We start from the raw sequence: 27,802 nt of genomic DNA, 5'->3' as shown, positions 1-27,802 counted from the left end.
GCATTTAGGTTGCCTTAATTCCTCAGCAAGCATGAGAGAGCAACCTTTTACTTTTGCTAAGATCCTGGCTTCTGTCTCCTCTGCAGCGCCGCCTGATACTTAGTAATTTGTTTTGACAGCATGGTACAGTGGATTTGTATTCTGGGGGCAACTCAGGTCAGGTGGCTACAGAGGGAGGACAAAGCCTGCAAAGTTACTGCAGGGCCAGCAGCAGCCCAGAGGCTTGTTCTTAATTTAGACTCTCAGGACAGGAGCTCAGAGCGCTGACAATTACGCTTCCGTACAAGAATGGGCATGAAGCTCTTAAGGAGCTTCGATCCACAGTATAGATTTTGCAATAATTTTACATATGGAGTATGTAAGTCATTAGGGGTACAAACCAGGAGAACAGAGGTTTCTGAGGATCGCTAATGATCTGGATTCTTCTCTTCTAACCCACTGCTTGGCTGTAGGTGAATCTAAGTGGGCAACCAAGCCTTCTGTGGTTCTTTTAGATGGTGCTGTGTTTTCAGCTTGGAAATATTTTGTAATTGGGCTGTGCAGTGCCATGGCTCTTCCAAGTATTTCCCAGAAAATCTCCCTGTTAAATCATTTTCATATCTATGATATTAAATCTTTGGTCTTGACTTCTTGTACTTAGAGAAGGTGCTTTGGGTGCAATACAAGAAGGGCTTAAAGTTGCTGGGAAACTCAAAGGAAGCATTTAATATTTATTGCTCAAGGATTAGGCTTTTTACCAAAGTATGCACATGAATGAAGATGTGAATTTCTTGTTCCCTCTTAGCACCAAAGAAGAAACACTGGAAAATCACTGAAATTTTAAAATATGCCTTCCCTTTGCAGAGAAACTGTTTTCAGAGGGGTTTTACCATTATTTACAGCTCAGCTACTAATTTACTTGATTACCTGAGAAGTGGCAACTAAGAGTACCTGAAAAGATGCAAGCCAAAAACGTGATGAAAAGATGTTTCCACGTCTGTATAATGAATCATGTCTGACCTTCTCAGTAGTGTGTCCTCCCACACTTTAGAGAATACATTATTACAGACATCAAATGGCAAGATTTTTTGTGCATTTTGTCTACAAAAATCAGCAGTGTCTCAGGAAAACTGAATACACTACATATGCTACTTAATTGCTCTTCAAAGTTAAAGGGAAATCAAGATGCTCTGCCTTCTGTGATACAAAGCATTGCCTGAAAGGGTCTGAATCTTGACATCCAAGAAATCATGAGATCGCAACACCCTGGGCTACACTCTTCTCACCAATTTCCTGAAGTGCAGAGGCTTTGGAGCTTGGAGAGCAGTCAGTGGCTGGAGTGGCCTCAACACGGATCTGTGGCTTACGGTGATATTAATACCATCCTCTTACTTTCCATGGCCAGAGCCAGCAGTTTCCATGAATGTGTCATGCAGCCAAGGCAGAATGGTTGAGACAACAAACTAAAAATTGACCAAGGTCTTGCTGAACAGGTTAGAATCCTGCTGACTACAGATCACACACTGGAGGTTTGATTCCACGGTGGTCACCCCTCAAACAAAAAGCAGACACCAACACAAGTAGTTTTAATTCCATTACCTGCAAGTGTGCTCTAATCAGTTAACTTGGATTTTCCCCACCGAGCAACTATATCATGTACATATCTGTGTTCTGGGAAACATAATAAAATCCTGAGGCATTCAAGCAAGAGAGATCAATTCAAATGTGATAGTATAATTCCACTAGTAAAACTCAGTACACCTAACAGAATGTTTTGTTGCTGATCCAGATTTGCAAAGCACGTTTTGCTCCTGATGGATTACTGACAGCTTCAGTCAAAAGAGGAACAAGTATTTTTTTTCTCTGCCTGAGATTCTTAACATATAATGACTTTTTTTTTTTTTTTCAATAATTTGCTGTCTAAGCATTTTGGGGCAAGATTTTTTCCTCTTATGCTGGTTTTGTCTTTCAGGCTATCACCTTCTTCTGTTTAATAAGATCAATATCCAATATCCAGTTACTTGCTTCACAAAACGCTACTCATGAGTATCTAGGAAGTTGAGGCCTATAAAGTAACTGAATCAAATTATCATGCAACATATATGCATTTCTTTTTATCTTGCAAGACTTGTAGGAAATATTATTTAGGCAAATTCTTACAAATTCCCCAAGTACATATTCCCCTCCTAGAGCTAGGGGTTTGTTGAAAGAGTACATTGAAACATGATGGAGTCATCTTTAGAAATACACTGAAAAGCCTAATCAAGGAATGCACACACTAGTAATGTAAAAGATTCCTTCTTCAATAATAAACACAAGTGCTTTCTATGGTCAGCTTTGAGCCTAAGAAAGAAAACTTCTGTTCAGGCTATTCATAGATTTTTCATTTCAACACTTCTGCACGCTGCTTTGACTTCAACCTTTTTTCCCCAAAGTATATTGTACAGAGGCTATTTTTAATGTACTTACCAAGAAAAAGATGTCTGTTTGGTTATGTATTTACTCTGCAAGGGGATCATAACAGTTCTGCATTTTAACATAAAAATGAGTTCAAAGTGTAACTTCAGTGTTAGGTTGCTAGGTAATGATGTGACAAAGGCACCCTATCCCTTTCACTGTGAAATCCGAAGTTTCTATTCAAATCCACTTTCAGATAATTTATGTATCAAAGACAAAAGATGGATCTCAATCAACATTCCTACATACTGCATTTCAAGTACCTGGACATGTCCTATTACCTTGCTCCTCTCCAACCTGACTGCAGCTGTTCAGCTTCCAAAATGCAACTTCATTAGTTTGGATACAGAAGCATAAAAGAAACCCCATATGTAATATGACAAAACTGAACAGGTATCTTTATTAATAAACATAGATAGGGTGGTCTGGAAAATAAAAAGAAACAGAAACCACTGGCTTATTTTCCTGTCAAATGTCACCGATACTGCTGCCAGCCACTGTGTAGCAGTTGGTACAGGATAAGCAAGGGTATTTGTCTTTAATTCAATTATGGAAAGGTGAAGAACAGATCTACAGTATATCCCAGACAGTACTAGTCCATGATCTATATTAAATGTGAAAATGCACAAAATTATTGAAGGCATCTTGCCAGAACAAGGTCTTTCCTCCTAACATGTAACTTGAAGACAATTTCCATTTCAATAAAAAAGAAGAAAAACTCAGGTCTTCCTCTTAAAATCCACAGGAGTTATTTACAATGTTAAATCTGTCCTCCAGAGATCTTCTCAAAACTGTTTGTTGGGAGTTCAGGTTGTGTTTAGCCTAGGCTTTTTTACAAACTCCAGATTTGGGGGCAGGGCATGGAAATACTGTATATGGAGAGAACACTTAACTTTTCAGTTGCTATTCCAGAGTGTCTCAAGATTCAGAACAGATGAACAGGTAGGCATTCAGTTTTTATTTTAGTTCTGGGCCATGATTATGTACTTTTTATTCAGTAAGATGCAATGTTCATTGATTTCTTATACTTTAGAAATGTTACCTGTTCTTTAGTGTGTACACAATCTAGTATTACTAATTTTGGTGAGACAGTTCACGTCAGAACTCTAAATTTAATCACCTTGATCTACCCAGTATCTAATCAAACATATACTAAGATAAATACACCCCCTATACAGTACTCATAGTGTTTATGGCAGATCTGTATAATATTTAATAATACATTCATCATTGCTGTGACATCTGCACTTGGACATGTTCCATCACCAAAATGGATCAGTCACTTTCAATGTGTGGTACTCAAATTCTTCAAGTATCTCTCAGAAGGTCTTAAAACTAGATGAAGTAAGTGTATTAGCAATTAGCTTGGAGGCATTTGCACTTCACTTGGAAAAAAAAAGTGAGGCTCTTCCAGTTAAAGTTTTTAGACAAAAATAGAAATCTCTTAATTTGATACAGATAAACTTATGATAGGCACAGTTTAAAGTGAGAAACAAAATTCCAATTAAATATGCGTATTGCCCAATCTCTATTTTTAACTGTTAAGGACCAGATACAGTGATAAATGAATGGATAGAAGATCAAATGGATAGATCAGGTCACATAAAAGCCTTACCAAGAAAGATGCTTGAAAGAAAGTGAAAAAATGCCCCTGTAGCTTCAAAGAACATACAGTCAGTTCATGATTCTGTATGAGGGAAGGAATAACATCACTAACAAGAATTTAATTTTGTCATGACCAAGTGAAAACACCAAGCAAACATGACAATGGACCAGAACGTAATCGCCTCCTCTTGGTCCACAAGCCTGTTTTTTATGGAATCCTTCAAATGTACCTGAGAAATATATTGTCGTCAGCGTTGTCTCAAAATATCTACCAGTGATGCTGAATTCTGCTCAGAAACACAGCCTGAAACCAATTTGCTCATGGCCCAAGATATCCTGGCAGCCTTTCATAAAAAGCAGGAAAGTTTTCTGGTAATTGTTGCCATGAAGTGGTACCACAAAACAGAAAAGGACCAGAGAAACTCATCCTTCACAAAACTGAACCAGTTGCAAATATAATTCCTCTTGCCAAAAATCATGTCAGGCCAAACCCAGTTTTACCAACAGCTACAAAACAGATATGAGCATGAGGCTTATGTCACAGTCTGGCTCAGTTATCATGGCACTTCAAGGCATTGACAACTTACTTAACATCAATTTCTTCATTGGTTAAATGGAGATAACACCAACTGCATCGATGCAATGGTGTCATTAAAACATTAGTTCCCTCTTCCTCCCATCTTCTCTTGGCCATCATCCAGAGGATGCCACCTCTACTGACTTCAGAAACATGCAGTCCCTCTTCCTGGATTGTAGTATCCCTCAAAAGTCAATGGGTACATCTGTACTCTTTTGGTAACCCAACTCTGCCTTTGGTGTTACTCTGCAGAGAAATACATGCAAGAAGTTCTTAAGCCATCTAAATTACTACAGGAGTGCTCTGTGTTCAGTGCCAATATTACCAGGTGTAGGAATTCTCTTTTTTAAAACTTGAAAAAAAATTATTCTGAAACATTTCAAATGTTGAGTTGAGGAAAAAAGAATCCCAAATGTCAACACTTCCAAATGGAAAACAACCTGAGATGAGCTTTATATAAAGTAAGTGGGGCACTGCAGCACAAGGTATATTTAGGAAGAGGAGAAGGTAGTGAGTGTTGTGGTGCAGTTGTGAGAAGGTATCTCATAGGATGGGGAGAAAAAGAGAACAAACCCCTTCTTGAAAATGAGGACAAAGAAACAGAAGTGATACTAAAACCCAGTGTTGTCTAGATGATGGTAAATCCAAATATTCCCTTACTCCTAAGTTTCAGTGGGTTATTGATACACAGTTGTTTCACTTAGCAGGTATTCCACTCTTGCCATCTGCCTTCTCCTTGTCCTACTTGGTCTACTTTGCTCTCAGACTGTTCTGGTCATGTTTTTTGTGAAGACCCCTCACATTACTTTTTACAGTTTCCCAGTGCTCCCCTCCACAAACAATCTGAAACCTCGCAGCGCTAAGGGCCAAATGTCACTATTCAGCCACCCAAAGGAGGCAGGAAAATGCACAGCTGTTACTGAAAAGGTTAAGGAAAGCAGAGGAGCCTTTGAGCGTCCTGTTGATGAAGAACCAACAGAGAAACTCCTATTCTCTAAGAGTTTCCTCTTCTCCTCTAGTAAAAGCAGCCATCAGCAGCCTCTTTCCGAGGCTGAAGGCCCCCCAGGGCCCAGGCAGGTGGCTGCCCATGGCACCACACCACCCAAAACACCAAAGGAGCCTTCTGAGCCCATGCCTGGCCCTAGCCTTGCTGACATACATAGCTACAGCAGAAAATCTTGTTCTCCAATTGCCTTTGGAACACCGCCTACTTGTAGAAGCACAAGTCGACACAGAAGCTACCTGGGCTTGCATGCTGCCTTCTCCTTCTCTTAAGGCTGCATGAAGTTTAATCTCATTTGGACTGCATTGTGTGCACCACAATTACAAACAGGTAGATCACCATGGTATTTGTTTTGCACATTTTGTAACCCAGTTGCCTCACACACTTCTCAGAAGTACAAGACTCAACAAAGAATTTTCTTGGGAAATAAAAAAAAAAGGGTGAATCATGCTAGTTCTGCATAAACCCGTGCCAACAACACAGAATAACATACTTGAAAGCATCTTCTGTTTTTAGTTTGTTACACATCTTTAACATCTCAAACCCTGTGCCAGTAAATAACACACAAAACAGATGGACATAAGCTGCCGCTTGACATAAATAGCAGCAATCCCATTTATTGCTCACCTGGCTCTCACTGGGGCCCTGAAATGCTTAAGAGGAGGGAAGAAAAGAAGAAAGACAAAACCAGAAAGAATTGGTGTGCAGGGGAAAGCCAGTGCTGGGTTTTTTACTGACCCCTAAGACCACATTTCTGCAACAGCAGTGCACTGGTTCCCTCCTGTCACCACTGCCACCAGGGCAATCTTATCCCACCTCCTAAAACCTCACCTCCACAACTGCTTACAGGCTACAGAGTCACACCAAGACTTTCACATGGCCCTTGGCATTTCCAGTGTTACTGCTAGTTCCACAATCCTCTCTAGCACTTCCAAAGGGTACAGTGTGCTGCGCCAGACACCAGGGCAATTCTACCCAGGGGATGCGAGATGCACATGATCACACCACTCACTGTCTCTCCCTGCTGCTTTCCCAGTTTCAGCTATGTTTTGAAAAGGCAGGAGTCTCCTAGATGCACACTTTTGGACTGTCTAATGAGCACCAAAGCCTGGGCAACACCCAGTGGAAAGGCAAAGTGGGAAGGGTGGTCTGTCCATTCCTGGCACTGCCCCACCTGAGTCTTACCTGAGTGAGGCACTGCAAGGGCTCTCTGGGCAAAGAAGGAAGGAAAAGAGCAAACATTTAGGAACTTTTATTATGAACTAAGTATAATATTTAAAGTATTATTTTGAAAGTGGATCAATAAAGAAGTAATTACTATTAGTTTGCTTTGGACTTAGATGCACTGACATGTACTAAAATACTGTATTTTTTTAACACTATGATGGTGTGGACAGACACAGTGTATAATTATTTTACATACATATGTGAGTACCATAACCACCACAGGGGCAAAAACCTGAGAAGTTGCACATCCAAGGAAGAGAAAATTGCAACAAAAGGTAAACCTAAGGGCCTGGTCATAAAAAGGACATTTCCCCCCCACCCCCCAAAATATAAAAGGATGAGTGGGAAGACAAGGAACAAGATGGGCAGTATCAGGAACAGCTGAGACCCCCCCTCCCCTTTCAGGAAAAGGACAAGTAAAGGTGACAAAGGGACCATAAAATAGTGCAGAATGAGCAGTACAGATATTGCTGAATATCCATATGTAAAAGCGTGCACCACAGCATGGCACTCTGCAGAGGTTTTATAGATACGGGGAACTGACTGAATAATGTAAAGTTCAGACCTCTGAAATTTTCACAGGTAAAATATATCTCACATCTCTTCCCAACCCTCTTCAGAGATCAGTCTTTCATTCAGAACTAATATAAATCCAAACACAATGAAATTAAGTCATTAGGTACACTACAGCCATCTCCAAACTCTTCGAATGTGTAAATGTATGCTTTATTTCACATTGCAGTGGAATCTTATGCCAAGTGCAACACATGTTGAAAAATACAAGGCTAATGCCTCTTCAGACCTGGCTGAGCTACCAAGTAAGATGGCAAGTGTGTCCTGCAAGCCATCTGTTTTTTCTGCTGAGAACAGAGAGAGCAAAAATGTTTACAGTTATTTGAAAAACTCTTGCCCTACTAGCAACATTCCACCAAAATGCAAACATACACATTCTAAAGCACAGTTTACTTACTTTGGCTAGAACACAGCTTTTATGGGGTATTTTGTTTATTGCAAGAGTTTCTAAGCTAAAAAAAAAAAACAACTGTATACAATTTTAAGTTGTTTGAATGCCTTGGTTTTACAGGCTACAAATGGAAGGGAAATGTAACCTCACCCCCACAGATATCTAAGTAGTAACAATTTCCAATTATTTCCACAGCCACAAATACTGTGAAAAAACAATCATCATTGCAGCATCACCATTACAGTTAGGAAGAAAAAAAAATTTACACTTCACATGTAAGAGAATAAAAAATTAACTAAATTTTCACCTTATTGGAGCAGAACCTATTATGTCCATGTCAAGCCCTTTTCTGTTTCAGGTTTAATACCACTCCTGGACCTATAAAATTACCCTGAGTGACAGAAGGATAAGCTATATAAGATGAGAGCATTGCTGGCTGAAAAACTACAAAATTGATTGGTGCTCAACCCCATAGCTCACAGTGGATATTCTTACCCCAAAATCTTTCTTAAGTGTAGTGTGAAAGTATCTAGATGTTCTGGCATGGGTGAGAGAAAACTTAGGGCATGGCACACCAGTAGAGCTGCTGCAGGCTGTGCCCCAAGCAATCCGCCATGCAAGTCCCAGCACTCCGTGTCAAGCTGCTCCTGACATTGCTTTTTGGAGGCTGCCCAAAAGTGCAACTCATATGGCCTCCCAGAAACTGCTCTGGCTTCAAGACAGAGAGCCATGTAGCCAGGTTAGAAGCTTCCAGAATCGTCTTTGTTACAGGATGCAAGATCTACATGTCTGGGCATGTATCAGCCCAGACACATCCATCAGGAGGCCATTGGGACACAGACAATCAGACAAATGCTGGACTTGGGAGCATAAACACAACTGAGACATATTATGCCCATTGAAATAAATAGAGTGTGCCTAGAGGCTTCTCCTAGCTGCATTCAGGCTCACTCATGGCTGGCTCTTGGTTCAAAGTCAGCAAAGTTTGCACAGATGCCAAACAACTGTGACTGCACCCTCCGTGTCACTGTCACACCACTGGAGTACCAAGCTCACAGTGGACACTCCTCCTGGTGCAGGTCAGGGAAGGAGTGTATGGATGTGGTGGTAGCTGTGGCACCAACAAGGGACATGTGGGCACAGGAACCTGCCCAGCTACCCCTGACCTCTCCCTGTGGCCAGTGTCCTGTTGGAGTGCAAAGAACAGTCCTCAGCAGCCCATGCTTCCCTAAGGGTTACTCTACCCAGCTAGCACTGAGGTTCAGGTACCATTAACAATACTAAACCAGAACACTGAGTTCTTGGATAGGAGTGGGACCACTGTAAAAGTATCAACTTCTCCAATTTTCTAGATTTTTTGTATTTAAAGTAGTATCTTCACATCTACCTTTTAGGTTATGTGTTCTTCAAACTTTTGATACAAACTAAAATACAGAAATGTTTCATGCAAGTCAGTATGGAAAACGAACTCCATGAAGTTCAGGTTGAAATGCATATTAATTAATCTTATCCTAGCTTCTTGAAATACAGAGCCAGATTCTCATCCTGTTTAAGCTACCCTGAATTCACCATAAATGAAGATATTCTCACCCTCACTGGCTTCACAAGTATCAAATTTCTTAATGAATTCAAACAATCAAGGGTAAAATTTAAACATGCTTGATGCATATCCACAATTTGTTTTTTAAAAATAAAATCAAGTACATTTATTCTAGAGTTCAGAAAACCAACAACCCTAAACAAAGCAAATAAATGAAAAACAAACAATAAAAAAACCCCACATCGACATCCTCTAGTGACTTCTGACCTGTTTTCAGGTCAGGTACATTGGTTACCCTTAGTGAGGTAAATCAAAGTCACTATCACCAGAGAACAAGGTCCATTTTCCCCATGCTGACAAAGAGACCAAAAGAGTACTACTATTTGTAGGGCTTTTATTGCTCATTCAACCTCTCCCTCTATCATTTCCACCAGCTTTACTTATCCGAATTTGCAGGCCAAAAAGTCCTTACTGACTACTATAGGCAATGCATGACCTGAGCAACATCTCTGCAGCACAGAGGCAAAGGTTCAAAGGGTCGTTTTTGTTTAGGTTTTCTGATTGCCCTTAAAAGTTACACTGAAGACTTTAAAGGTCCCTGAGAACTCAGAAAAGGATAGTAGGGAAACAAAGGTACTGGAATCGTCTTCCCAGGGAGGTGGTAGAATCACCATCTCTGGATGTGTTTTAAAAAAAAAAGACAGGACATGGCACTTGGTGCTATAGTCAAGTTAAGGCGTTAGGGCATAGGTTGGACTTGATGATTTTAGAGGTCTCTTCCAACCTCATTATTTTGTGATTCTGTGAAAAGTTCACAGCTATCCTATGATATTTCAAGGTTTTGCTACAGAAAAAAGTAAATACTGTGATTGCATGCAAACTGTATGTTCTCCTTAAACTGCCTCTTTTTCCCTTTTATTCCTGGGTTTTACTAGTACTTGCTATGGGAACTTATGTTAGTTACAAATTATCAAAAGTAAAATGACAAGAGAAATTTTTTAAATAAGGCAAGACAGGCTAACACCAAATGCTCTTCAGAAAAGCATCCTGCGTCATCTCGGGTAATACATGCTTCTTGTTCAAGACAAGCTATCCCATCTCACAGTTCTGTTCATCTTCCATTACCCCGCTTCTGTAATGTAAAGGCACTGACAGATCTTACCGCTGTACAAAAGATGCAGCTGCATTCCTGAAGAGTGGTCATCTTATCCAGGGAATATTCACAGAGACATAGCTTGCACGTAAGGAGAGGCTCCAGAGCTAACTCTCCAGCTTCAGACTCATCAGCAGTCATGGTGTGAGGGCAAGCCTTCCCAGCAGAGTCCATTCAGTCATTAATGGTGCAACTCAGCCTGAAAAGATAAATTTGAAAATGAAAAAGAGCTGAAACTTCACCCAAGCTACGCAGTCACTTCCATTGCTCTGAGAATTTACATCTCAGAGCTGTAAAAGTACCTGCACACCCAAATGTACTATTCAATATCTTGGAGCCAGTCTCAACTTCAGGCCATTCAAAATTTACAAAGAGGGCACACCTCCTCAATATACCTGAACTGTCTGGGTTCTCTGAGAATATTCACCTTGCTGGCACAAAGCACCTCAGTCAGGCTGCTTAACATCAAAATAAAGAAAAAAACAAACACAAAACAAAACTCACAGTGATGGAGCATTTTATATATATATATATAAAATACTCTGCCTTTTCAAATGAGTTTCAGACTCATAGTCCTCCCACCCAAATGGGATCCTTCAGTCTTCACTGCACCCACACAGTTCCAGTGAATGCCTCCACACCCACTTTCTATTCCAGCTGGTGGCATGGAAACTCCCCTAGGCAGTGCAAGACAAGAACAGATTCCCACTTTCTAGGCAAGCACTTCAAACATGTAGTCTGTAATGCTGGTGGTGGGCACCCTGAACTCCACCTTCTCCATGACTTGTCATGAGATAGTGAGCTGGCTCTCTGCTGCAAGAGGGATGGTGAAGGCATCTAAACCCAGGAAAGAGCTTCAGCTTGCATGTGCAACTTCACACGGGGCTGGAGCATAAAACCAAATGAGTAAGAGCATTTTATGTGCAGTCTTCTTTTTTGCGTTGCCTTAATGATGACAAGAAGTAGCCTTTGTGCATCCTATTTCCTGGCATCCAGCTCTTCTATTTATTTAATAGACCTCCGAGGCATTTAAGTGATGTTTGTGAACCAAGTGCACTAGCACTTTGACAGAGAGATGCTCACCAGAGCCATGTTTTTCACTACACATCACAGCAGTGCTCAGGGATGAAATTTCTCTTCTTTGATGAACAGCAGATGGAAATTTCATGCCTGCATGGCTCTGACCAAAGCATTTGAAAACACACCATAATCGTAAAAAAAAATCTCAAGACCCCCATTCTTACACAGTAACACTAAAAAAGGGGAATTAAAGAGAATATCCTTGTGCTTAAGCTGAAACAATGCAAAGCCTATTTGCAGATTTTACTCACCTTAGCACAGACAGTGGGGTTCACTACAGTATTTAAGGCACAAGAAAAATCTATCCCCACCTCTAAGAAACTTGGCCCAACTTCCACAGATCTTCTAAATACACTTTGCTGATGGCAAGACAACCTTCACGCATATTTTACAAGTAGAGACCTGACGGCCAGCTGTGCACAGCTGCTTGCAGCAGCACCAAGAGTGCAGCTCTACTAAATCTCAAGAGCTGAATCACCAATGAAGGCTGCATGAACATGAAACCAATCAAGACCTGTCGATGTGCCTGTCAGATCTGACAGCTCATGAGAGAAACCAGAGACTTGAGCACTTTGGTCCTCTCCTGCTGGCCTCCCCTGCAGCCCCTGAGCACCCTCTGGGCAGGGCTGTCAGGTCACATTTAGCAGCACGTCCCTGCTGCCATTCTGTGGCTGCCGGAGTGGCCAACACAGCTGCAGACCATCAATGCATATTTGATGTACTGATTTGCAGTGCCTGCTGAATTCCTCCCCAGTGGGAGAATGATGGGGCTCATGGAGTTTGTGGAACCTTTCCCTGCAGCTCCCACCTCATAACCTTATTCACAGCTGAGCCCATCCCCAGTCCTGTCCCCAAAGCCTCATGCCCTCTGCTCCCATAATCTGCAGGAAGACACTTTCTCTTCAAAAGCCATAAAACCACAACAAAACTGGGTCAGAGAACACTTACCCCTTTTTAATTTTTATACTTGGTAGTCTCCTAGCCTAGCCTATCAGAGAAGCTATCAGATTTGCATCTTGGAAATGTCTTTCTTGTAAGCACACAGTTTTAAGAGATATGAACATCATGGCCAAGATTCTGGCAACCAAATTCCTGACCACAAATCCAAAGCAAACTCTCTTTTTATGGCTTGCTACACTAGTTCATAACATACGCTATTCCCACATTATTCTCGTTGCAGTCCTCGGGCCTTCTACCATGATGTCTCTCACAATTTGTTCCATAAAGCTGCAGAGCTGGAGCTCCAGGATGGCCAGAAGCCTTAGAAGGAAGCCTCCCTCTGAGTCAGGAACTGCAACAATCTTCTGTAATTACTCCAGTGGGGTGGGGGGGAACACTGAGTCACTGGAAACACTATAGCAGATCAAGAACTACCTGTTATTTAAACCTAATGCTAGACGTTATCTCTCTATTTAAGAGAATTGTAACACATTTACTCAGGCTGCTTTTCAACAGAAGCTGCATCTGTACAGGTGAGCTACTCACCCTCACTCTGCACTGATTTGAAATCTCTTCATTTACACAGTAAAAGACAGCAAAAGGATGGATGCACAAAAGAACAGGTAGGAATATTTCAGGATGTGGGAATGGATATAAAATGGATACAGCTGCTTCAAAAGTCAGTGTTCTTCTTATAACTGAAAGGGTTATGACCCTGCATGCAGGCAGCATTAAGGCAGCTGTAGGAAGATTCAGGTGTATGGTTGAGGTTTAGGGCTAGAGGCTAATTTTAGATGGCCTATATCCAGCACTCAGTGTGACAGTGAAGAGCAGGCTCCTGATACAGCGCTCTGCGCTAGCAACAACCTAATGCCACAGTGTGATGGCTTTAGGGATTCGTTATGATATCCCACTGTTATTGATGATAACCCTTGTCCCCAAAGACTGTAGGCTAAATTCAGTTTTGCCCCCTGTCCCTGCACACGTTCACCCTTCTCTCACACCAGATGCCAGAGTACAGCCGACGTTCTCCCTAAAACAGGCAGAGCATCCTGTAGAAAATGCCAGCAGACAACACCATTCAAGCCTGGCACATCAGAGGATCCACCCCCAGACAGCCCAGGCTGGCTCAGCTCACCACAGCCTCATCAACTCCATCGGAGTTCATCAAACCAAGACAACAGGATCGGAGAACACGGAGACAGCTGCTCAGCCCTTGAAGGAAACATTGTGGCTACCAGGAAGAGCACTCCTTCCATGGTCCCTGAGAGGCCGGCTTGTCCACAAGCAGCTCTCCAGGTCAGGCCGGCACAGGCAAAGCCATCCTGCTAGCACTGAACACCTGCCTGCCAAAGGAAGAGCACACACATGGCCAGCTTCTTTTCCCAGAGCAACCCAGCCCACTGGTCCTTGCATCTGCCCATTAGAATTGGGATTTCTGCTACTGCTGCCAAGGGACACATGCTGGGGAAGAGCTCAGGGTTACAAAGAAGGGTAGCCCCATGAAACAGCAGCTAGGCTCTGAGATCAGGTCAGCAGGAGAGGTTCATTCTCATCATCATCAGATCAGATGGTGGTAACAATATCTCCCTGCAGTTCCCAGCCTCTACTCCTCCTGTTCTTTCCCAACACTTCAAAATGTGTTGTCCTCTCTCAAGATCTCCAACTATCTCCTCAACTTTATAAGCCTGGCAGAACTGACTTTTCCAGGGGCTGCAGGGAAGCCATCAAGTTCCACCTCAGGTGCTCTGAATTTTTATGGCTTTCACTTTGCTACTTATTCCACAGACCGTCATTACTTAATTACACATCCATCAGTCCTCTTTACAGAGGATTTAAATTCCTATTGTAATTACAAGTGAGTTGCCAATAGGTCAGATTGAAAATTAAGCATCTTGGGCATATGTGTTGTGCACAAGAAGAGGGAATCACTGAAGAATGAGTTAGGAACAAAAAGTAAAACACCATTCCATGTTCAGTTATATGAACAAAAGTAATCAGAGATTAAAGTAAATGGAAAGTTTCTGAAAAACAATGGATACTCATATAAATACAACACATTGTTAAGCATTAAAACCTTGCTTTCATGCTTAAAAAAACAAATGCTGTTTTGGAAAGCATCCCAAACAAAGCAAGAAATGCGTCACAGAAACCGTAGTGCAGCACCTCGACTCCACAAACAAAACTCCACTGAACAGCAGCACAGGCTCCATGAGATGTTGTGGAACACGCATAAACGCTTCTTGAGGGCATTCTAATCCAGAGAAATATACTGGTCTGAATCCTGCACCAGGATGAAACATGGCAAGGAAGGGGCAAACTGGCCCTGGAAAGCATGAACACTCAGGAACTCTGAAGATCCACTTTTTTTGTCTACTTCTATCAGCCACGTACACACACGCAGAGGAAATTGGATATCTTTCCTCAAATTGTATGCTGCTCCGCTCATAGGAACACTCATACTTCCCTGGCTGTGACCCTGACGGTGCTGATGCCACAGGATGAGGCAGGACCAGAAAGTCTGAACAAATGTGAGCGCGCTAGGGAGGGTCAGCCCTGTCGGGTGTAAACTGCACCGTCACCAGAAGCACAACTCGCCAAGCGCTCAGACCTGTCAACGTTTCTGTTCCACTCATCTGCCTGCAGACACTTTCGCTTTGTCTCTGGGAAGTGACAAAGCTTTGTGCTTTCCTGTAGCACTGGAACACCTCAACATCACCCGTAAGCAAGAAAAAATTAGAGTGTGCTCAAAGCAGAAAGGGCTGAGAAGGGTAAGTACAAGCAGAAACAGTAACACAAAAGCATGGAGATTTTCAGTGAAATACGAAAAACAGAAGAAAAGCACTGGAGGAAAGAGTGCAGAACTTGTCTGCCTTCAGGACCTCCTTACACCAGAGTGTCTGATGTCTAACCTTGAAAATTACTTCCTAACATCAAGTATCTTCAATGGCTGCTTCTAGACAGGTACCCATTGCAAATCCTGGCATTAGCATCCCAAAGTGGAAACTACTAACTCCCTGTGATGGGGGTGAGAGAGCAGCTGGGTGGGTGTCCAGGAGACATCCAAGGCCATGCCATTTCAGCTCCACAGAGGTATCAAAAATCGATGGAACCTACTGCTGAAATTTTCCCTATAAGCAGGAATTCTAAGGTAACATCCTTGTTACAGTCACACAAAGGCTCACTTGAGCCTGCCCAGCTGCCTCAAACCATGACTTCTACCAAAGAACAGAAGTTACTCTGTATATGTGATAGAGAAAACAAGCCAGGCAGACTCCTGAGCTGCAACATCAGGACTTTGTCAGTGTGCCTGCAACCAAGTCACTGTATTCAGCTAAAAAAACATGTCTGAATGTGATTTTCAACGCTTAGAAACATCACACAGATTCATTAAAGCCTCCTGCACTGAAGCTGGAGGAGAATGGATGGAGTATGTTCAGCACCACAAGTTACACTTTCATTTTTCACATGCTGCATCCAATTGCAAAAAAAGGTACCTTGGAGAAGCTACTTCAAGCCTGTGCTTAAAACAATTCTGCTGAAGTTAGTCAAGCTATATGCTTTTACCTGCAATTAGAAGAAAGCCTAAAAATGCACAGGGTATGAGACACATTGCTCCAGGAAACATTAATGGAACAAAAAGGGTCCTTAATGTGTTCCCCTGTGGGCTGACATGTCCATCCTGTGGGTAGGGTGAGACCTTTGAGGCCCCTCTGCCTCAGTACACCCATAAACCAGAGCCCAGGCATGTGGTCTTGCATAAACATGGTGAGATTGAAAAGAGGTATAAGGATACATGTGGGTCTAACACCTAGCACAGCACTAGCCCCTTAAAAAAAAAAAAAAAAAAAAATCAAAACAAACTCATAGCATGTGTGCTACACTCCTATTTAGTGTACCAGGTATTTATTTTTCTCTCTCCTGGAGAAACATTTGCAAGCACTGCAAGTAATTCTTTCTCATGCCCTAGAGATTTTTCAAGTAATCCACTCATTATGAAATTACTTCAGTGTCATACAAAAACCTGGTTTGACATTGTTCACTCAGAATTCTGTTGCTTCCTGTAACTAAGGTTCCTTCCTTAAAAAAGAAAATAGAAAAAGATGAGTGTTCAAACCATTGCTAAAAATCAGGTCTTTGGGGGAAAAGAGTAATTACAGAAAGATTTTTAAAAATGTAACAGAGTGGTATTAAGATAATGGGGTCAAATTACAAGATATAAACTGAGCTATGAAATTAGGACTTGTGAAGACAGCTGTCAGAAACCCACATTTCTATCAATCTCAGTGAAACGCCATCATTATCAGTTTTGGTTACAAGTCCTTAGCTGTCCCAACTCTCTCAAGACAATGTCATTCAAAATTCATTACTATGACAGACTTTTTAAACTCAGCATCTCTACTCAGAGAATTAGTCTGAGTCAAATGCACTAGAGTTTCTGTGGTCTTACAGACAGACCACTAACCCATGGTGCACTAATTTCTCCCTATGATGTGCACTGCCTACACAGAGCTACTTATCCAGTCCATACATTACTTATCAAGCAGTGATCCAGTTAGGCTTCAAAACATATGATTAAAGCCACAATTTTAAAAAGCCTTCATCTTCAAGAATGACATTTAATCATATGTTTAAACGCTCCTGTGTATCAAAGCCTGAATGTTCTGCTTTATTGCAATGAGGTTATTAAGAAGTTAAAGAAGTGCTTCAATTTTCTGAAATCATAGTCTCAAAAAAGCAACCAGATCCAGAAATAGAAGGTCTCATTTTAAATACATTTTTAATATATTCAGAATTACTGTATTACATCTGAGCCTTAAAACAGCAAGCAGTTGATTACATGCATGTACAAGGAGAACCTATTTCTGGATTACCATAATATACTACCAAGCTGAAGCATTAGAGAGAATAAAAGTATTTCAATATCTGTTCTCTTTGAGTGAGGCTTAAGGAAAGTCAGACATATAATATTTCATGACAGCTTTCTACACAGTAAAATTTTTATTGTCAAAAAACTTGTTTAAAGGACAAGCAGCCTAAGTAAATGTGTTGGTACATGAGAACACACCAAAGGCAATTTCTCTCACTTGTTTTCATTAGAATGCCTGGGAAAAAAAACCAAAACCTTGAGCTGCTGTTCAAGAAGCAGTAGCTATATGGAGTATTTTCATATCATGCTAACAACCAAAAAATAAATATATCAAATACTTTCAAAGGAATTCAGTGAGTGGAAAGCCTCTTGCACAAAAAGAAAAAAAAACGGGAAAAAAGAAAAAAAAAGAAAAAAGAAAAAAAAGAAAAAAAGAAAAAAGAAAAAAAAGAAAAAAAAAAGAAAAAAAGAAAAAAAGAAAAAAGAAAAAAAGAAAAAAAAGAAAAAAAAAGAAAAAAGAAAAAAAAAAGAAAAAATAAGAAAAAAGGAAAAAAAGGAAAAAAAGGAAAAAAGGAAAAAAGGAAAAAAGGAAAAAAAAAAGAAAAAAAAAGAAAAAAAAGTTAAGGGACTGACTATAGTAATTCAGAATATGATCTAGATTTCTGCCAGGAATTTTTATACTAGCACTTTAGGATATTTAAAATACACATTGAACAGCTTCCCAAATCTCACATGCACCAAATCATTCCAAAACATTCTAATAAATCAAAACACCACTAGGAGACATATATATCAGTCTCCACAAGGCTTTGAGAATGTAGTTGTTGGATAACTTCTCTACTGTACTGTACTACTGTGAGGTATGAATAACTTTGAAAATTTAGAACACCAGTTCTTCACAGCAACTTCTTGTGACGCTATGCCAATATGTTCTCAGGGAGGTGGGGTTGCAAGACTGTGAATATTAACTGAATATAGCAGAATATATTTTTTTTTCTGAAGCAGATGCAACTCTTCAGTTGCGGGAATCCTTTATAGATTTCCTTGCAATACTGCTTGAGAAGAGGCAAGAGGGGAAAAAAGTGGACTTTTCCCCCTTCCACTCTTAAAAAGCAGGAAAGCTCAAGAACAGGGAATCTACAAGTTAATGGTGAAATAAATGCTGCTACTCACAGCTGAAAGGAGCTAGGAAAAGCACTTTTGGATCACTTAAAGATAAAAACATGCCAACTAAAACAGAAATAACAGCCTGTTATTAAACTGAAATGCATAATCAAAACATGGTATTCAACTCTTTCCAATACTGACAGGAGCCACACAATGGCAACACTCATTGAATCCATGAAGATGGGAGCAAGCCATTCTGCATGGGATGAGGTCAGACCATATTGCAGAAGCCACCATTTTCACTCAGTTCTGTGCTTGAAACTAGTACACATCAAAGTTCAGGACACAGCTCTATCAATACTGGCAGGCTGGAAAGTCACAGCTTCCTGCACCAGATCTACTGGATGTGAGTGCTGGGCAGGTCTGTGGGTTTCCATCTCAGGGTGACCCAGATGGATTAGGCTTACTGTGCCTGAGCAGTGGGATGGTGCTGGCCCCAGGCACAGGCTTATGGTGACCTCCTGGTCCTGCAGGAGGTCAACAGCAGGATTCTCCTAAGGTTTTATGTTCATCCTGGTCACAGTGCTCAGCAAAGTTGATCAGCACAAAATGCAGTGAAACAAAGTGCAGTCAGACAAAAGAACTATAGTGTTTTGGCATGAAATATTTCCAAATATTTCCAAAACATATTCAAACAACAGAATTATACCAAGTGGAATTCCAAGTACTGGTTACCAGGTCTGAGATTAAAATCTAAAGCTTTTCTAAATAATATCCTCCGTTCTTAATGATACTATGCAACATATGTTAATGCTAAGCTACAAGGAATTTCCACCCAAACTAGTTTGGTGTACTTTACTTTTAACATCCTGCTGACAAGAGGTAATATGCCACTATTAAATAAAAACACATTCTTCAAAATGATAAATGACAGATCTTTCTTTCAGACCACATGAAGGCTTTTGGTAGCTATGGCATTTACTAAGTAAAAGGAATTGACCTTTTGGGAGGTCAAATGGGGTGATAACTTGGCTAGCTGTCTCTGCTGAAAGAGGAATAGAAAGTCAGATGTAACAATTTGCCTTTGACACAGAGAAAAATGTTTATTTTTGTTAATCAGATAACAAAACCTTGGGATATGCTAAATCCCTGAGCTGGAATGTTTACCGTTTCAATAGTGTGTGTTCAGAAGACATTTGCAACACTGGCCTGCTCTAACATAAAGGATTTTTAGGAGATATTTGCAATCGTACATAGTTAAAGTGAAAGCAGTGGAAAAGCAGTGGAAAACAGAGGGACCAGCTTCATGCAATTGCAGTTTGCACTCTTCTTCTAACAAGAAACTAATTGGGCTCTCGGGGTCCCCTGGCTGGAGACTGCCAAAGCTGTGTCTGGAGCAAGCAGTGTCCCGACTGCAAGGCAAGCAGATTAAGGCAAATAGAGATGTGACACAAAGTCAAGCCTCCAAAGTGCCAGCAAGAAACTTATTGGTGCCGAGAAGAGAATGGAGTTTTCCAGAAGCCAAGGAACAACTCAACTGACAGGAACAATGAACCTGATCCTCAACTGAATTCTGCAAAATGTACTGAAAGCCATGTATTGGGAAAAAAAAATATCATGTGGTTTTTTTTAGAAGGGATGATCTGAGAATTTTTCTTAGTGCTTGCAATAAGACATTGCCTTTAACATCTCTGTCATGTAGCTTTGTTAAGCCACAGAAAGTGCAAACTTGCAAGAATATGGTCAATATGGTCCTATAGACTTCTTTCACTGCAAGCATTGAAAAGCACTTTTAATAACTTTAAATTTACACCAACAGAAAACACAGAATAAGTTGATGTTCCTCCTATAACAATTTTTGTGTGACTGCTCAGTGAACAAAACTAATACATATATTTTAATCTGCCCCTATCTTACAGTCAAAGACACTGTTCATTATTATACAGTAAATATGTTATTTGAGGTAACCAAAATAAAACAATTAAAATATGGAAAACTGCCCTTGATCCAAATGTAACTCAATGATGTAGAAAGCTTACCCAGTGGTTTCAAGTCTTAGCTACAAGGACAGTCAGTGAATCAAAGACTGGGAGTCAAAGCTGAGGATTAGACCCTGGGGAAATCACTATCTCTAACATAAGCCTTTGCCATTAAGAAAACAACATGAACAGCTACTGACTGTGCTGAAATTTGGCAAGAAAAATAGTAGAGGTTTGAACCCGGACATGAGGCTGTTTTGAAACTAAACACATTTACTGAAGTAACTATTACTACTGCTTCTCATGACTGGTAATTAAACTAGTTGGAGTGTATCCCTAAACCCCTCCTCTGCCAGCTCCTCCAGTCCTTCCAAATGCAACTGGAGATGAAGAAAGAACAAGTTCCAGCTCTGGCCAAATCTGCAGAGGCAAAAAGGAGAAGTAAACACCAGTAACAATCCCCTGACTTAGCATCTCTCTGCCTGTACTCTCAGTATTCACATTTCATCTCCCTCTTTCCCAGCCCACACATGGGAAAAGGTAAGAGCCCAGCAGGCTGGGAGAGAGATCCTGGGAGGAATTCTGCTGCAGGCAATTCCTTCCATATTGCCTACTGCTCCAGTGTGGAGGAGCCCCATGTGCCAGGCTTTGAATTTGGGGCACCTCTAACCGGCCTCACGTACATGCTATTGAACAGAAGATGCAAACTATGCTGGAACAGCAAAAATACCTTCAACTACTATTAGTTTTACACTCTTGACCAACAGCCATGGATTTTTAAAACAACTGTATATTCCCATTTTGATCAATAAACATTTTTAACATACATTATCTATTGTGCTCTGCATTTTATCAACAGTGCCAGACAAATATGACATTTGCTTAAACCTGAGTAAAAAAGCTGTTTGACTAATGACACTGTCTATAAAACAACGTTGTCTCACTGCTGCCCTGACCTCTCCCACTCTCTTTTCCACATCCCCCTTCTGTCTCTGTGCTTCAGGCTCCAAGCATTCACAGGAAAATTTCTGCCTGTACTGTGCCAAGCACAAGGAACACAGTTTCTCAGGGGCTCAATGCAACTACTTAGAAATACAGATGTTAGTGTAAGACATGTAATAAACCAGAGGTGTCCATCAAATGCAGTAAGAGGTTTGCATTCATCTCTCCCTCACTTCAATTCCAAATTTCAACATTCATTGCAGAAATAATTACAAGGGAGAAGAGCAACTTGTAAACATATATATTTCAGCCTCAAGTGCCTCAGCATCTGGTAACAACTGGCTAGTCTCTACATGATCTTAGCCATGCAGTCCAAGTCCTGCCAAGGGGAGTGTTTCCAAAGGAGTGTTTTTCAATGGACCTGTGCATTATGTGTGCAAAGATAAGCAACTGGGAGCTTATCTTGGAAAGAAGCTGCCCCACCTCCCAAACTTTCAGAAAAATAAGTAAGTAGAACTGAAAAGAACTCATAGACCTGTTACATGATAGGAGGGCAGTCTTACAGAAACCTTTCTAGAAACTTTCTGCTAGCTGGTCTTTTAATTATGGCCATGACAACTAATGCCCATAGGCACAATGGGCACTTTGTCCTCATTATTGTGGAATTTGGAGAAAAGACAAGAATCCTTGACTTTTTTCTACTCTTCACAAGTGTTTCCTTAAGTTGTTGGTTCATCCTCCCAAAATGTGATAAGCAAAGTTAAAAGTGGGGTTGAAATTGCTCAAGCCATGCACACTGCTTGGGTATTTGCAACAAAAACATTGACCACTCCTAAAAATACATGTCCTCATAGTAGTATTGTCTAAATTATGTACATGTATGTGGCTTCTATTTCACTCATGGCAAAGGGCATGATTGCCTTTCCCACAGATTTTCTGTGGAAACTGTGTTGAAGAATCCCCACCACTGAAACCATCAGGGCAACTATGGAGAGGTCAAGAGGGTGAAAGATTGCATCTTCTTCATTGAGCAAAATTTCAGCAAGCAAGTTATTGCTGGCCCTGTGGATGTAATCTTAGCCCAAAAATGGGTAAACCCCATGGGGAAGAGTTCTAGTATCAGCGGTTGGCAGAGCGCCCGCTGCTGTGAAAAATGTTCCAGTGACTGCAATGGTAAACAGCCCACAGGATCAGCTCCATTTCCCCAATGACTACAGATTTGTAACAATCTTTTTTTTTTTTTTTTTAACTGGCTTGTTTTCCTTCATCGTGTCCCCACCTCCATCAGAATTCTTCAAAAATTAATCACAGGCAGAACATATGAACTCTCCCATCTACTGCTCAGACATAAGCAGTGCCAGCCTGTGTGTCACTGCTTCTACTTAATTCTGGAATTTTCTTTGCATGCAAAGGATTAGCCTGGATGCTAGTTGTCATGAAATGTGTTTTTCCTTCTATGTACATAGGGATTTAGAGCATGTAATTTTGAACTATTTGCAGCTATATATACACATGTGCAAAGAAATCTCCCCTATGCCACAGCAACATACAGTATATAAGAGTGCAAGCAGGGGTAGCCTCGAAGTAATCGTTTCAGTCCCTGAAAACAGATACAGCTCTTCCATTCCCATGATTTTTCCTCTTTGCAAATATATAGATGTTTTCAGATCCGCAATTTTTGTTCCTATCTGAAAATTCAACAGTTTGTATAACCAAACATGAATATCTTCAAAGCCTCTGTCAGATACCCAGACAATGTCCACTCTTTGAGTAATGACTCATGTCTTATACTTTCCATCCTCTCCTCATTTTTACAACAAAGCAAAAGGCAGAAAAGCTTGCAACAGACACAGTCTCAATTAAAGGGCAGAAGCATGAGCATGACAGTAAAATGGTAATTTTTCCTTCTAATAAAAAATGATCCTGTATTCTGTCTTCTAACCATCATCTGAACAAACTGGAGAAGTGGGTGCGTAAGAAATAAATGGTTCAGCAAGTTCAAGGGCAAAGTGCTGCACCTGGGTCAGGGCAATCCCAGGCATGGGTACAGAATGTGAGAAGCACTTAACTGAGAGCTGCTCTGCCAAAAAGGACTTGGCGGTTCACATGGATGAAAACTTGGACACGAGTCAACAGCATCAGTGCTTGCAGTCCAAAATGCCAACCACACCCTCGGCTGCACCAAAAATCAAAGTGGGCAGGAGATCAAGGGAGGGGATTCTGCCCTCTAATCTGCTGAGACCCCACCTGGAATTCTGAATCCAGCTCTGGGGTCTTCAGCACAGGAAGCACATGGCCCTGTTTAGTGCTTGTCTAGAAAAAGGCAACAAAGATGATCAGAGGGCTGTAACAATTCTCCTCCAAAGGCAGGCTGAGAGAGCTGGGATTGTTCCATCTGGAGAGGGGAAGGCTCCAGGAACACATCAGTGTGGCATTCCAGTAGCTAAAGGGGGTCTATAAAAAAAAGGAAAAGTAATTTTTACACAGGCAGATAACGATGGAACAAGTGGAATGGTTTTAAACTAGAAGAGGGGAGATTTACATTAGATGTTAGGAATAAATTCTTCCCTCAGAGGGGTAGTGAGACACCAGAACAGATTGCCTAGAGAAGCTGTGGATGTCTCATCCTTGGAAGACCAGGTTGGATAGGACTATGAATAACCTGGTCTAGTGCAAGGTAGCCCTGCCCATGGCAGGTAGGCTGGAACTAGATGGTCTTGAAGGTCCCTTTCAGCCTAAGCCATTCCATGATTCTATGCTCTCTTGTCTCTCCTTACAACAAAATGCACATATAACAAGTACCTCTGATGGCTGTGTCTACAACAAGCTCAAGAAATACACAGGAAGAAACTCCATGCAGGGAATTTGTTCTAGTGTGCATGGACCCAAAAATCAGATTCATGTGTCCCAAATCATTGTTCCTGGTGCTGTCTACCTTTGGGACCCCAGAGATATTGACTGACTCAGAAGGAGCAAGGATGCTAAGTTAGCCCAAACTCCACCAAAGCTGGAACTGTGCTTGCAGGAACCAAGGACACTCAAAACAGAAGGTAAACTGGTTATCTTTCTAACTACATATTATGGGATTTCTCTTGCAGGCTGAGCAGATTCCCCTAAAAATTTAGGAAAAAAACACCCAGATGTTGGGCAACTCAGGACATTTTTTCATTATTATAATAGAATAAAAGAAACCAAAAATGAGGAACACATATGTCATTGTGCACAAGTACCAATACATACAAAAAGATCTAGGAAACTCCAAAACCAAAGTGGTTTTTTACATAGCTACATTTTTTACTTGAAAGTATATTTGCAATGCAATTAACCTAGTTATGCTCTGGAGCCTAAAAATTTCTACTTGGCACCTCTGTTTCTCCTGGAAGACTAGGAGTTGGAAAAGTTCTACTTCAGCAGGAATGGAAGGATAAGGACCTTTGTAACTTGCAATACTCTTTTTTTTTTTTTTTTTAAGTGTTTTAAGATCTCCTAGAAGTGACCTACTTTATGAATATAAAGCCCACTCAGTTCCCACTGAGCCGAAACCATTTAGAAGAGGCACAGAACGATTACTGAACACTATTTTCTTACTGATCAGCACAAAGTTATTTGGCACAAGCATCTCTGTAAATGTTTGTCCAAGACTAGGTAAATTTGCAGTGTACGATGGCCCTCAGACCTGTGCTTCTGTCAAGTGAGAAGGCTCATAGTCTAGCACTGCAGCTGAGCTATGCTTCAGCAGAAATACAGACTGCTAGAGGCTGAGCTTAATATCACTGCTGTCTTTCCCTCTGGATCTGTTCTTTCTTGTTTTGCTCAGTGTTTCCCTTTGCAAACCAAAAGAAGATTAGTTTTCACTTGGAATGAATGTAAGGGCAAAGAAGAAAATTCGTGAAGTGCACTGGTATAGAGAAGCCAGAGAAAGAGGAGGGAACTGTACCCAGCTCTGGGCAAGTACCAGAGGAAAAGCACAGCTCCAGAATCACTTTCACCCTCGTGAAGTTGAAGGCAAAGTCTGCTTTAGCATATGCAAGGAGGTCTGATGGAATCAGCTCACAGTGACGCTGGCAGCCTGCCACAGTATTTTGTTCACGTGTGCCTGTGATATCCATGGGCCCAGAGCTGTAATTATGGCCTCAGATATCACAGTAGTACTAGCCCAGGAGATATTTATGGATTTGATATGTTCAACCTATAGGCACTGTGAAGTTTCAGGCACATTCAAGAAAACTCCCCACTCCAAAAGAGGGACAGCAAGTCTAGAGCAGTTCTTTTGAGCGACATCAAAGCAACACACTCCACTGGGTCTCACCACTGAAAGTCACTGAAAGGTCTGAACAGGGTGAACTGCAGGCACAGGGCTCAGGCTCACACCACAGATGATATCAGAGGCATACTAATGAGCTGTGAACTAGGTTAAGCATTAGCACTGCTTGCTTCCCTATGGAGTGGCTCGCTCATTCTCACAGTTGCATTTTAAACTCACAATAATAATCTGGACAAGTACATACTTCACTCCACCAAAAGGGACAGGCCAGACAACTACTTCCATACTATTTATTTCTACAAAGCTTATGAAGCATTTAGAGAATAGAGTGCAATCCAAGAACCTATCTAGAGAGAAAAAAAACTCCATATTGTTTGCTATTTATATTGCTAACTTTTGCCCCAAGGCATACTATCACATAAACAGAATCATCAAAATGTCACACCTGTGGGAAAGAAGCCCACAGCCACCAGTGAGGTGCATGCAGAATATTCCTCAGCATTGGGAACAGAAACTATTCCAGGTTGCCAAATGCTGATTCCACATGAAGCCTAGGGAGGTTTCTGTGTCCTTGTGTGAGCAGAGAGGACGTTGTGTGAAATACCCCCATCAGCCAGTAAGATGCATGGAAGAAAAGGAGCCTGATTCTCCTCACACTTGTTTGGCTCTGGAGTAACTCTGGTTTAGTTTGAAAGAATACCGTCACTTTACTAAAGCTTTAGACACTCTGCAAACACACATTTTCCAAGCCATAATCTAAAGCAGCCTAACTGCAGCCATTTCTCAATCCATAATCTAAAGCAGCTAACTTTCAGCAGCCTAACTGCAGCCATGCCAGCTTATCAACGTGCAGTACTTTCTCCAAAATAGCTTACGCTCATTGATGGAAGGGTTTCAGCCACTTTCATGTTAAAACAACAACCCAGACACCCACTCATATTCAGGCACAGACAAGTCCTATACAGGACAAGCATCAGGACAATATGTTTGCTTTGAAAAATATTTAAGGACAGGATTTTGAAACTTCTGTTTCCGTAAATATTGGAATCCCAAACCCAGTGCCTGCCCTTAACCGAGACCACTTGCCCTTCAGGCTGAGGGCAGCCAAACGTATCAGATTGCTCTGCCTGCTCACATGCAGTTGGAAAGCTGTATGGGGGTATTTCAGTCACAGCCTGTATCTCTGCTAAAATTTACTTCTTTAAAGCATTCGATGTCTATTGACCAACAGGATTCAAAGTCACCCTGCAATTCTTTCTTTACTATAGTAATTCTAAATATTTTACAACTTACAGTGCTCTCTGAAGGAAGACATTTGATATTGCTGTATGCAGTTGGGAAGCAGAGTGCTTCTGTATCACAGAAAATACAGAGCTTTAAAATAAACTAGACTGAAATATCTTCATTACTAAAGCTGCTTTGCACTGAGAAAGTCTTATGATCAGAAAGCACTGCAAACATTCCAGTAAATGCAGTTTGTCTATTCTCACTATCAAAAAAATTTAAATGCAAACTAGAAAACTACGTATGGTAGATTTTGTATTGTGCTTACATAAACGACATAACCCTAAACCCTGATCAGATTAGAAGTGTACATTAACACGGATTAGAAGTTAACACATTTACAGCACAGATGAACATATCTTTTCCTTTTTGATACCAGCTGCATGAGACTGTGACAGAAGAAATGCCTCTAAACCAGGAGGAAGTATCAGCATTTTAAACTCAGGGTTCCTCCAGCTCAGTCAGGTATTTTTTCAGTATGAAAGAAGTTCTTCTATTTATACTAAAACATATGCCATTTTAGCAATTGCCTTTCACACAGATATATCCTAATTCTGCAGCATTTTTAAACACTTCACACAGATATTTCTCCAAAAGTTACACTGACATATGTCATTTCACGCTTTTGGGAAGTTCTTGATGTCTATTTATTTTCAGCTTTTTAACAGTCAGGACACCGAGGTTTCCTTCTGCCTCAGCTCTAAGCACCGTATAGTTTGATTTTAGCCAAACCACAAATAACATTTATTTGAGCTACTTAATCATTCTAGTCCTTACCTTAAAAAAATTTAAAAAATAAATTAGAAAAAAAAAAGCCTTTTCCAATTTCTTC

General features: G+C 40.9%; 1 protein-coding gene across 2 annotated transcripts in view; it reads right to left on the bottom strand.

The window, feature by feature from the left end:
• The window catches only part of RNF144B (ring finger protein 144B), a 96,616-nt gene that overhangs the window by 25,736 nt on the left and 43,078 nt on the right, over nucleotides 1-27,802 (bottom strand). For both annotated transcript variants that reach the window (XM_030265557.4, XM_030265559.4), the window contains one exon: nucleotides 10,515-10,704. In XM_030265557.4, coding sequence (XP_030121417.4) covers nucleotides 10,515-10,679 — 165 coding nt within the window. In that variant the 5' untranslated portion in view covers nucleotides 10,680-10,704. The remainder of the gene's footprint in view (nucleotides 1-10,514; nucleotides 10,705-27,802) is intronic.

This window comes from Taeniopygia guttata, chromosome 2 (genome assembly GCF_048771995.1).
Source record: "Taeniopygia guttata chromosome 2, bTaeGut7.mat, whole genome shotgun sequence".
NCBI lineage: Eukaryota > Metazoa > Chordata > Aves > Passeriformes > Estrildidae > Taeniopygia > Taeniopygia guttata.
The sequence above is the reverse complement of the archived record's forward strand: the minus strand, read 5'-3'. Positions and strand labels throughout refer to the sequence as shown.